Source organism: Lutjanus erythropterus, chromosome 5, assembly GCF_056507025.1.
Source record: "Lutjanus erythropterus isolate fLutEry1 chromosome 5, fLutEry1.hap2, whole genome shotgun sequence".
Taxonomy (NCBI): Eukaryota; Metazoa; Chordata; class Actinopteri; order Lutjaniformes; family Lutjanidae; genus Lutjanus; species Lutjanus erythropterus.
In genome coordinates, this window is record NC_139321.1 from 11,008,818 (window position 1) to 11,022,370 (window position 13,553).

General features: G+C 38.6%; 1 protein-coding gene across 1 annotated transcript in view; it reads right to left on the reverse strand.

Moving 5' to 3' along the window:
- pigg (phosphatidylinositol glycan anchor biosynthesis class G (EMM blood group)) overlaps positions 1–13,553 on the reverse strand; it is a 96,358-nt gene that overhangs the window by 57,706 nt on the left and 25,099 nt on the right. Inside the window, exon 6 of the mRNA XM_084718780.1 lies at positions 5,742–5,954. Within this exon, the coding sequence (XP_084574906.1) occupies positions 5,742–5,954 (213 nt within the window). The remainder of the gene's footprint in view (positions 1–5,741; positions 5,955–13,553) is intronic.

The window sequence follows — 13,553 nt, forward strand, 5'->3', positions numbered from 1 at the left end:
AGTACAGGGACTGGTTAATGGCCCTCCAAGATGCCTGAGGTTAGAATCACAAGAAAAAAACATAATATGAAGATTGATACCAGGCAGACAGTGATGGATTAACCAATGAGTTTTTTAAGGAATTTCAAAATTTACTAGTGTCTTTACTGTGCAAAGCTTTTAATTGGGCCTTGGATAACAGATAACATGCAGATACTTTGGACTCTGCAATTAGAACATTCATTCATAAAGACAGTAAAGCATCATGTCGTCCAGCATTGTGTTCAAGGGGCTTTAAAGCAACAATAAATCTTGTGTTCTGAGTTTGTCACACAGCAGAAACATGTGTTATTAACCAGCAAAATTTGAAAGGGTAAGAAAAATCGCTAAGTATATAAAAGTAGGTCTCAAAATCATGAAAAAAATGAAACGTTTCTCCTCTCTCTCTTGTTATGTTGTGTTTTTTGACTTGTTACTTCTTTTATCTTGTTTTCGCCTGGCATTAAAAATAAAGCAACAAGCTTGTTTTGAAAATGTAGAGTAGAAAGTAAAAAGCTGAAATCTACTTAAATACATTTGTACTTAGTTACTTCCAATCTCTGCTCTTAAAAACTACTTTTAATGTGTGACTAATGTTGTGTATTATATTGTTTTAGAGTGTTGAGTATCTGAGTCTCATCAAAATCGCTCTTTATAAAAATGTATAATTATAGTTATTATTATACACACACACTCAAGGTTAAAACAATACCAGCCCCGCTGTCATGCAAGGTAACAAGACAGAGGATGTGGCAGAGAGATACAGAAGAACAAGGTTGTTGAGACCTTGTATCACCTGTTGAGTTATGAAAACTATCTTGTAAAAATGTAACTTTCATGTTTTTCAGGTTAGTCATGTGGGACAAAAATAAGTGAATGCAAAAAATTGCACAACGATGATAAAACCAGACAGTGTCCAGTTAGGGCCGAGAGTGGCGGGGCATTATAAACCTTCATGAAATTCTACTTTTGTCCCCCTTATGAAACATACTTGAATACTAAAATCAGCAACATTTCTTTTCAGGCAGAAAGCAGCTTTCTTTTACGCAACTTCTTTCACACCCAGGAAGATCTGACCCCAACAGGTGTCCAACAGGCATGCTACTTAAAATATCATCCCAGGCGAATTTCCCAGCAGTGACAACTATTACATTCCACTGCATAACAGCCTCATGATTACCCAAGTGGACAGATTCAAAAAAATCAACACATTCAAATGTAGGTCTGCTGAAATAATTTCCATTTCATCACATCACTATGGAAACCAGGGACCAAAATAGAGTGGAAAATGTGCTGCCAGAGCGGTAAGTTTTTTAATGTGAAAGGAAGTAGTTTGTTTCAAATTAAGTTTTGAAAATGCAATATGCTGCTTACCACACTCATAAGTTTGTCAGTTTACTTTCACACAATTCAACATGAGACACACAAGACAACATACACTGTGTTATTGTTATCACGTTACACTGAAAATTCAAATGTGTGGGCTCAAGGATGACACAGAGATGTCTTAAAAAAGACAAAAACTTTTTAAATAATATTTTTTGAACAATATTTGATACTGAAATGTAATTTTAATAAAGACAAAATGAAAACTTGGAAAGCTGTGCAACATTTAGTAACACGAAGAGTCTACGGCCATGCCAGCAGCTCTGTGGAGCTGTGCAGAGGAGCTCTGAGCTAAACGCTAATGTCAGCATGCTAACATGCTCACAGTGACAATGCTAATACACAGATGCTATGCAGGTAAAATATTTACCATGTTTATCATCTTAACTTAGCGCATAGCTTCTCAGAGCCATACGAAACATTTTGTCCCGTGCCTGAACCTGAAATTTCATCATCATCCGTGATGCATTTCAATACCAACATTTGGCCCACATTTAATACACCACTCAGCTTCAGCGTCAAACCGTGCCGCCTTGACAAGCATCTGACAGATTAGGAACGAGATCTTGTAGTTGCGGTTTAATGTGGTAGATAGAAAAGCCACCACAGAAAAAAAAAAGCGCTGTGTGGTTGAGGAGAAAAGGAGGTTTCAGGAAAAACGGATCCACTCTTAGACCTCGGGGGAAAGATAAACCACATCTGCAAACAGATGCTGGCACCATACCTTGGCACTTATCAAAACTTTGCACTCCTTGATTTGGTCTGTTAGCATGCCAACAGCTGCTAATTGGTATGTAATACAAAGTTCAGCCAGAATTCAGAGCGGCTTTTTTTCCTCTGGAAGTGAATCTCTCTCTGGTGAGAAGAGTCTTAGTTGACCAGAAAACAAAAAAAAAATGCCTTTTTGAACTGCACCTCGCCCTTGGGCCTGGGGATTTTTGTTTTGTTTTGTTTTTTACTTGTAACACCGCAGTCACCAGCACACTGCTGCTAACTGTGCTGTAGCTGCCACTAGCTAGTTGGCTCAACTATTAGACTGGGACACAGCCTCTAAGACGGACAGAGGCCAGTTCGACAACTGGGAATACAGTACAGAGGTGATTTAAATCGGCTCCAAATGGGACTGAGACCCCGGGGACGATGAAGACATGGCGGATTCAGGTGAGGACTGGACACGTGCTGCCGTTGAGAAACAACTTTGTAACTTTGCACATTATTTTTTAAGTATACATCATCCATTGTGTTGATAAGTCCGCAAGCATTTGGTCTTGTTAATTTGGAAATTATATATTCCTGTGTTCTGAACAACAAGGTTCTATTCTGTTGAAATAAATTAAAAATATCTTCAGTCTTCTCGCTGGTTGCCCAAACACAGAATTATTGCCGCTTTGCCCTTAGCATTTAACAGGCAGCTCACTTTGTGCCCCAAAAATATATATCTAAATTATTAAATTAATATCATTAACTTGCTAGTCGACTATTGGCTTGAACTGACTGAGAAAATCTTTATTTCGGAGGCAGCCCTACTAAATTCATCCTCCACAGTCCACCATGAAAAATACTTTTATGGCTCATTATCTAGTCACCCATTTACTGCACAGAATTTTTGTTTTTGTGAGCAGCATAAAGGGGACAACAGTTAGCATCTTGTTATACAACCCTGTGTGGTAAAATTATAAATAAATGAACCTTTTAATCTTCTTACAGATCCAAGGTAATGATTTTAAATCAGTCCTTGAATGCTTGCTGTGGTCTTGGGGGTGTAATTTCCTAATTTTCTGGTCATCAGATTTGTTTTAGCTGTTTTTGTGCCTCTTTCTGAGTCCAAAATATTCTCATTAGGTAGCGTGGCTGCGGGCATGTAAGCAACCTTGGCACCACCTATCATTTATTTGGTGGTGATGCCAAGTATGCCATGTTCACAGTGTCACTAATTCAGCTTTAGAAATATATGCAGTTTTGGGGAAAACAGCTTTTTTTTTTTTTTTAAATTATGAGGTTTTAAATTAAATGTCACATGTCAAATAACTTGCCAAACAAGCCAGTTATCAAAGAGTTTTCTCTCTGCCTCCTTCCCTCTGTCGCACTTAAAACGATAAGATAAATTACTTCCGGCCGATCAAACATTAGCAATGGTAATTGCCGCCACTGGTGTATCAAATGTTTGTAAAAGTGAAGGACAGCAACAGAGAGACAGACGAAGAGGGAGACAGATAAGAGGCGTGGGGGAGAGGCTGCAAGATGGATAACTCTGACAAACAGTGTGACCCCGAGCTATAAGTAGGGAGCAAAATTCAGTATGTGCATGCATTTGCACAAAGAGTGGGCAGCATTAATGTTCAAGAACACAACACAGACTGCTTGTGACTCTCCCATGTGCAGTTTTCAAAGCTGTAAGGTCATTCGATCACAGACTTAAAGAAATCAGTGTGCAGATTTTCAACACAGGGTTTAACACTTACACCCTGACATGACGGGAGCCACTGTGTTCAGAACAGGTTTGCCTGTTTCTAACTCAGATATGTGGTTTCTGATTGAGCTCCTTCTTCTTCATAAACCTGCTCTTCCATGGTCAGCATATTATGGCTGCTTTTAGGAGCTTTTGGAGGATTATCCAACTGCAAGATGAATATTCTCAATCTTTTAACTACCATTAGAGTCCATTAAACAAAATAAAACTGTCTGATGGATTTATTTTCATACTTTTCATATTTTCATTTTGTAAATACAGCTTCCCAGTGTTGCTGAGCTTTGGCAGGATGAATCTTTTGAACTTCTAAGATGATTCTATCCTCGTCTTAATCACACTGCTTCAGGTTAAACGTTGTGAGAAGCTGCTTTGATGCCGTTGTCAACATGGTGCGAATAATGAGGAGACGGACGTCTGTTTGCAGCAAACCATTTCTGACTCAACTTAAATCTGTGCCATCTGTGTTTCTTCAGTGACAACACAACTGTGAGCGGAATGCAAATAAAACAGTCATCTAAATCAGACAATGATCCTCCTAGTCTGAGTTAGCATATGTTATCTCAATAAGTTGTGCAGAGTTTTCTGATTTTTACTAGCTGTAATGGAAAACTGTCAGAACACGTATATGCCTTTTTTTGGACCACTTGCCTGCTGAGTCACATCGACAGATTATCATCGTGTGATCGCTAACATGCAAGCAAACCACTGCCTGTACAGTAGACACATCCAGCAGACAAAGAGCAACAGAGCCTCTCTTTTTATACTAAAAAGTGTTAATGCAACACTTTTGTTTTTGCTCCCCTTTTTCATGAGATGAAGTAAAGATTTCAGACTTCTTCTATACGCACAAAAGGTTTAATTCTCTCTAATTTTGTTGACACATTCGTTAAAATCTGTGTTATTGAGCACTTGTCCGTTGCTGAGATAATCGATCCACCTGACAGGTGTGACATGCAGATATGCTGATTAAACAGCGTGATTATTGCACAGGTGTGTTCGGGACCGATCACAATAAAAGACCACTCTAAAATGTGCAGTTTGATGTTCGGCACTGAACTGTGGCTATTTCACAGAGGGCTACGGATACCACAGTTTTTCACAGTCATGACCTGCCCACAAGAAGACTTGAAACTAGCGACTGAGATCATAAGATTAGGAAACTGTTTACTGAGGTCATGAATCAAGTGAGAAATAGGGTTGTTTTGCCATTAGGATACATACAACCCAACTTATTTTTGCCACCTGTGGAGTCGCCCCCTACTGGCTATTAGAAAGAATGCAGGTTCAGTGCAGCTCTGCATTGGCTTCACTGTTCAGACCCAGGAGCTCCATCCACTCTTCGTTATACTGTCTATGGTAGAAGATGATAGAGCTCACGTTGCTCTGTTATGGTGCATATTTCTGAATGATAACTCACATAAACCTCATAATTAGGTGTCAGTTACTAGAATTTTGAGGCAAGCTGTGAGTAAAAAAACATGTGGATTATGATACAGTATGTGCTGGACACTGTGGTATTTTTTTGAGTTTCAGTAAGATGGCCTCATTGCCTTCAATAATTTGGGAGAAAGCTGAGATGGAGTAATGGGAACTGACTGGCTGTATGTTCAGTGGTTCTGTCAGCTTCAACAGACTTTTGACTGACACAGGGGTAAAGAAAATTGACTATTCCTACTCCTTAAAATGCACTATTTTCTTACTATTGGCAATAGTCACATTGCTGTGTGCAAGGAAAAAAGTAGCCACTGATACTGTCATAAGTCTGGAAACAATATAGCATAACAATGAGACTCCCTGTCAGACAAGGTCCTGGCTTTCCAGGCTTTTAACGAGTCCAGAAGTTGGACGCAGTGAATTTGTTACCCACCTTTCTCGTAATCTGGCATGCTATCTTTGAGCAGGCAGCTGAGCTGGTGGCCATTGAGATGCAGGAAGCGCAGCTGGTCTCGGAGCGAGGTTTCCTCCAAGACAACCGGAATGACGCGGCCCACGCTGTTTTGAGATATGGGCAGGCCGAGTCCCAAGGCCAGGGTCGGAGTCAGGTCAACCTGCTCTACAACTCCGGGCTTCTCCATTCCCACTGACATCACAGGGCAAAAACAGAAAAGCAAAACAGTGAGGACCTTCTGCACTTGCGACACATGAGGGCAATATAATGACACATGAATGAAGTGAATGTCTTCGCGTTTTTCCTTTTTTTGATTTTGGTTGTTATCTTTGTTGTGCTGTGCTGTTTTCCAACCCTCGCTTGTCAATCATTGTAGCGAGCACTGTGAAGTCTTTTCTGTTGATAAATCTCAAGGAACCTGTTCAACCTGAATGCACTTCCTCTGTTTATTCCCAAAAAATATTTGAAAGGTAAAATGCACCACCTTTTGTGTGCCAGGGGACTTTGCCCTTAAAAACCTGCAGTGTCAGACACAAAAAATGGAAATACTTTTAAATACAAACCAGAGGTTGAATCACAATTGTGTTGCATCGATCAGCGATAGCTGGAAGCAAAACGGATATTTATTTATAAGAACAAAAATCACATTTTATTACTTCAAACCCTACAGCAATCCACAGACTAAAACTATTTCTATGATGGACGCGAGGAAATGGCTCAATTTTCATACTGTCTGCTGCTGTGGATTCCTCTGCTCACACAATAAGAGCTTGTCTGAAACAATTTCACAACTCTCATCAAGATGAATTTGAAAACGGAGGACCTTCTAAAGTCATTAACGTGACACAAACACTAACAGTGAAAAATCCCATGCCTTTCTGTGGTTATGTAGAATATATTTTACTGGGACGCATCACTCTAATCACAGTCGCTGCAGCATCTCTGTCCCCTCGGGGCAGCCAAACCGTGGTCATGGGAAAAATGGCGAGAGCCTGATGGAACATCAACAATATGTCTCCACAGTTGACTCTAATTTTATTCATTAAGGCAAAGTGCATCGGTGACATCTTCTTTGTTGATTATAATCAGGGCAATATTTAATTTGAAACATAGAAATGAATCTGTAAAAAGCATCACAAACAACTCTGATAATTGCTCTTGTATTAAAGCCTGAGGGTATGACCGCAGGGAGGGTTGTCGCAACGTGCAAAACAACCCAAACAAAAACAAAAAAAATGAATGAATGAATAAAATCATTATCGGGTGAAATGTGTTTTTCAGTTTTCAAAGCGTGCCTGCTTGTCAAAAGTGAAAAGATATTTTTTATGTTGACACTTGGCTTCCTGGAGAGAGCTTTCAAAAAATACAAACAGGGAGTGGGAGACATTTCCCAAATCGTCAGCGCCTGAGTGAAGTTTTCAGGTTGAAATAATGAACTGTCCTGCTGTATAATATATCCAAAAATGAACAACACATCTCACATGTGTGAAGGGGGAAGCGAGACAGCTGCAGACTAAAGACTGGGACAAACCCCAGAGCTACGAGCTAATTTGGTAATTGGACACAATGAAATAAGCCTGGGAATTATCCATTTTATATTAAAAGGAGACGGATTTGCAACAAGACAAGGACTTTGCTGTATTAAGCCCAAAGCTATTCAGGATAATGCCATAAATCTACCAAGTATATGAGGCTTGTTTAAATCTGTTACTTAAAAATGAAGGACTGAAAATGTTTAAGTTATGGTTTTAGTTGCAGCAATTACACTAATGAGTGAAGTTGATAGAGCCTTCTTTTTAAAGTGAAATATTTTCAAACCCCATGGAAATGTTTTATCAAACATGAACTTTAATCCAATATTTACGTTAGAGCGATAAGGGCAGACATAAATTTTGTATTTAGTGAATAAAGTGGAAATGACAAGAGCAAAGTTGAAACTAGAAGTCTGCACTCAGTACAGTGGAGATTCCCACCAGTCAGCTGATGGTGAAGCACCTGCTGCAATGCCACCACAACCGCCAGATGCGTCCAGCTGAGATTTGTAAAGTTTCACTGACATTAACATGACGAGTTGAAACAATATTTCAAACTGAAGCAGTTGTTAATCACTTGTGCCACCTAGTGGCCGGTTAAAAAGAGTGAGAAATTGTATAAAATGGTCGTGGTCGCATAAGACCGAGCAGTCAAAAAACAGAATTACTGCCTCATAGTTGTTTGTTTCCACCAACCAGTAAAGTTACAGTTTACATAGATGTTTGTATGTAATTTTGTCATAGTTAGCATGTGAAATCTTAAGTTATGGCCAAAAATGTGTTAAGTGAGGTCCCTGTGACTTTGACCTTTGACCACCGAAATCTAATCAGTTCATCTTTGAGTCCAAGCGAACATTTGTGTCAAGTTTGAAGAAATTCTCTCAAGGTGTTCCTGAAATATCCAGAATGGAATGACATAAAACCTCTGCCCATAAAAAGATAAAGGTATAAAAGAAGTGGAAGCACGCAGAAGTGGTTACATGATCCCCGCCAGGCATACGTCTTAATAAAAAAGTTGGGAATAAAGCTGAACTTTCAGAATTAGTGCAGGCGTAAGAATGAGAAATCAAAATGTCGAGAAAAAGGTTGAAATACCATTTTGATTTTGACATCAAAAAAGGTGCTTCCACTTTATGCTCGACATTTGAACTTAATTCTCAAAATGTAAAAAAAAGAGAAAAATCTTCCTCCTCTGATTTATTTTTCTTATGCACAGGCACTAATACTGAAACTTCGTCTATATACACACCTCTATACACATTTTGACTTTATTCTCCACATTTCCAATTTATCCTCCACGTTCTGAATTTATTCTCACTATTTGCACTTTATGTTCAACACTTTATTCTCGATTTTCTTGCATTTTTCTTTACTTTATTCTTTCCTCTTTTAATTTATTCTTAATATTCTTACTTTATTCTCAACATTCTGACTTTAGTCTCCACATTTTGATTTAATTCTCAACATTTACTTTATTCACAAAATGAAAAAGTTTAAAACTTCTCTTCCTCCCTTATGCCTGGCCCTAATACTCTTCTGTACATATTAACTGTGTGTAAAATCATACATCATGATTTTATGATGTTACTTTGTTCTTTGAAAACAAGCCAAGAAGAAGTAATCTGCTTGCCAGACCACTAATCACATGCCCACACCGACTACATCCAACCAAACCTGTATAGCAAAGTATGCGGTCTGTTTGTACTGTACCGTGTGGTTTACACAGAACAGAGCGACACACAATCTGGCAGAACAGATGTGTCATAACTCAGCAAAAGGTTACACATGCAGAATGCTGATTCATACATGAGAAAACTGCAGCTCTTGATGAAGCCATATGCATTCAAATGTCAGCATGCTAATGTTATCTCTCACAGTTACAGCCATGTTTGAATTCTTAATGTGACTGTAAAGAGCCATGCATTTGGCTCAGCTTGGTGATTATTCTATGAAAGCTGCGGCGATAACAATGTTTTCTCGACTGATTATAACACATTAACCTCCAGGCCTGTTATGATTTGGTCTAATTTGGTGCTGGCACATGCATGAAATGTGTATCTGGGTACTATGGCTCAGTTCATTAATATCTATCTTGCATCAACAGGCTGAACTTTGGTCCATCGGTGTATGAAAACATGGTTGCATCAGTTACTGGTTGCACCATTGTTGCTGTGGGTCTTGAGGCTGGGAAGTCATCACCTTATCCATTCTCTGTTATTGGCTTTTCTAGGTTTTGAATGCAACACGGCGTAATCGTGGTTTCTTAAAGAAAGCGGGCGAAGGCAAGGAGACACAGACGGAGAGGTAAACAATGACTTCATGGCTTCTCACGCCTACACTGTCTGATTACAGTGGCATTGCCTCTCAGGATCCTCCCAGCAATGTCGGCTAAATGTTCTGCCAATCTGCGGTAAGAGGGCTGTTTTCTCAATGATGCATTCAGATTAAAAAGTGAAGCTCAGGTACGGAGCCAGTAATGAACTCTGATCCGCTGCAGCATATTCTAATGGAAAACAACAGGCAGTAGAGCTTTCTACTAATGATCTGCCATTCTCACTGTGTTAAAAATAACCATTATATACTGATGAGGACACTGATTGCACTAAGTGATGCATTAAATAGAACACATTTCCATGTCAACATATGTACATCTAAGGTGGTATTAATAGAAAGTCTCTGTCTTATACCATTAAGGTTACAGAAGACTTGAGGTACAATAGATTCAACACTTTCTCTTTTCTCTACCGCCTTCTCATTATGAGCCTCGTGATAATACATGAACACACTATTTTCTGCCGAAGTTCTTTCACAGTAGAGATTTATTATTTTTTTCCTCTGTGCTCTTGTCATTGGTTTAAAGTGGGCGGCACTCAGTTAGAAAAAAGTGATGTCATTAATTTCCATGCAACAATCAGGATTTAGCAGCATCTGAATTAGAATCTGATTGATTTTGATCGTGGGTTGTTTGGTCGCTGTCAATAAACGTGATCAGATCCCGCTGCACACTCCCTCTTTTCAGGAGCTACATTATGTTTATATTCTGTCTGTTGCCTTGAGTTTCGGCTGGACTGCAGCAAAGCAGGCCAGTATTATAAACACAAAAGTTTGCCCCTGAGTGACTGATGTTACTTCCTTATTGGTCGTTGCTTTTTCAAAATTAGTGACATTACTTAAATACCATTACTCTAGATATTCTCTGGAGTACATATGCAGCTTTCTACGGGTTCATCCCTTGTTCAGACGGCACTAGAGCTGGGCCGATGGCTGACCCTCATCAACCACTGAGCGCTCTACCGTCATAACATCTTGATTTGAAAGCCTTACGTATTTAAGGCGGTGTAAGACTTGCCATAAAGCAGGAGTTTCATGTCGTTTCTGACATGTGGGCGAGAAAACAGAATTTTTAACCTTGTCAACATGTCCATGTGGTGTTTATCATGTGTTATAAGACATGTCAGGGGCAAAATAAGCAGTAAATGCCACATCTGAGCATCTCTTGCTTTGAAACTGCAGTGAGCAAGGGCAGTCTCAAAAATAAAAAGGATCCAGTCATGCTGGGTATATGATGTCACAAACGTAAGGAACCAATCCTGTTAATCGAGGGAGTGGTGCTATACATATCATTAGCGATGATGCTCAGCCCACAAAAGAAGCTGGATATAGCTGGTTACTGTGATTAGCTAGCAAAACACAGGAGCTTTTTTTTTCAGCTGGTTGAAGGAACCAGTGGAGGCCACGGGTTAGAGCAGTTATCCTTAAAGCCTGGGCCGAAGATTTTATTTGGGTCCCCTAAAAAATAAAAACCTATGGAAGAAATTCTCCAAATTTGAGATTGATATTTTTAGCACAGCTTTTATAAAGCATTTAAAATGTGTATACTGTTTTACTGGTGAGAGGAAAAAAAATAAGAGCCTGTTAATTCCTCCTAAAGGCATTTATTTTGTCTCATTTATGAAGAAGGCCATAATGTTCTCCAATATAAAAATGAAAAAGCGGAGAAAATTCAAAAATTTCAGGGCAACTTACTTCAATAGATATTTGAGCTTTGAGCCTCAACTCAAACTCTAAAATTTAAAAAAGTATTACCAACTAATAATGTTTTTTTTTAAATAAAAGATTGAGATGGGCTGTTAACTCAGCCTGAATGCATGTATTTATTTCATGTGTATAAGCATGCGTCAAGATAAGGTGGAAATTGCAGTAAAAAAAATGGTCAGGAACGGTAATTAATGCATAAGATTTATTAATAAGGCCTATTGTGAAGTGGGTCACGATGGTTTGTCATTTTTACAAAGTGGGACTCCATAAAAAAAAGTTTGGGAAACTCTGGGTAAGAGGGCTGCAGGTATACTCATAGCACCTGGAGTTACGGTACATAACTGACGTCCTGTTTAATTTAAGCTTCCGCCTCTACGGCTACACCTAGTGGGATAACGGTGACGCAGGATGTGTCCACCCCCTCACTGGGTCTGCACACACAACACACCCACTTCAGAAAGAAATCAATAACCGGTCCGTACCTCGCCAATGCTTCACTGCGCAATGGCACATCACAGTACATCACATGTGCTCAGACGGCACAGAGACAGATACCTGATATTCACCATGAGGGAATAAAAAAAAACTAGAAAACAGCATAAAATCTACTGCCACAGGAAGCAAAGATGACGGTTGAACACTAACAGGAGAGAAAACAGCTCTTCATGCACCCCAAGTAACAATCACTCTGAGAAAAAACACTCAATGCAGAGTGAGTCATAGAAAAAACTAAGAGATACTGAATGAGAAAAAAATGAAAGAGCAGAGGAGTTAATACATAATTAGAATAAGTTATCTCTCAAATCAAACATGTTAAGACATGAGTGAAAAGTTCTTTTTTTTTGTTGTTCCCGAAACACCATTTAGAACATTTCTGACTCAAATGTAGCTTAATGCAATAAGCTACTTCAGCATATGAAGATTTAATATCCAGTAATTCACATTATAGACACTACTATTACCTTTCTGTGTAACAATTTAGCACACTGACCACACACACAGACAGTCCTACAGAGATGACAGAAAATAAACAGTGTTCACCTGTTTTCATTTAATAAAACACAGAAAAGGACTTCAATAACAATTAAAGGAATTCATTCAACTGGATGTGTTTCATTGAGGAGAAAACAGAATCTGGCTGGAAAACTTAAGAATTTAAAAGCATAAAGTCCTACTGGTAGGCAAATCATTCAAGCTGTCGGCACCACAGGAGGCACAGAGTGCTAGCAAAACCAAGGCTCCTGTAGCAACAACTCAACTGAACTGTAAATGATTAATTAACATGAATGGTCTATAAATAAAGAATCTATGTGAGAAAAGATCTCAAAAATAGATTTGGCTGAGAAAGAGGCAATTATCGCGATCACACTTTCACACTCAACCACATTTATCATAGCAAAAAAGTTCAGCTCAGGAGTTTCTATTTGCTCTCATCTGAGATGACACCGTTCTTCTCGCTAAAATCCCTGGAAAGTTACGCGTGAGAATGAAAAAAAAAATCAAATTTACAAGTTTTGTTTGACTAATTCAACATTTTCAGTGATGAACAAAACACATTCTTTGGCACAACAGGGCAGCAGACAGAGACTCTGCTTTAAAGGGATAGTTTCAATTATTTGAAGTGGGGTTATATGAGGTGTTTATTCATATATTCATATTAACTAACGTAGATGGTGATCAACACGTTCTCATTTTGGAGAAGCAGAGAGGAGCACCAGCATGGAAGCTAAGCTGTGAACAGGATCAGCAGCAAACATTTAAAAAGGTCCACCTAAAAAAAAATCAATATCAGTTTAATTGTACGCTATATTTAGAATAATTTCACCTCATTACTCTGCCATCAGACAGCTTCTTCTAACAGGAAACTGCTGTTATATTAGACAAATATCACTCTCTCCCAAACAAAACAAACTCCATAGACAAAATCAGTAATTTTACCTCACAGGACATTAGAGTTACTGATCTGTTGCTGCCTCAGTCTTTTGGTGTGCTTGTGTTATTGTGTGACCATTGTGCTTTAAAAGGTAAAAGCTTCATATTTCTGTGTAAAGAAATGCAAAATCTACTGTATGTATTACTGTGTAAGAGAAAACCCTAAAAACTACATATTTCTGGGTAAAAAGTGAAAAAAAAATACAAACATCTATGTAAAAAACATAAATGACACATTTCTGTTACAAAAAAATGTAAAAAACACATTTTCTGTGTTAAAAAACTAAAA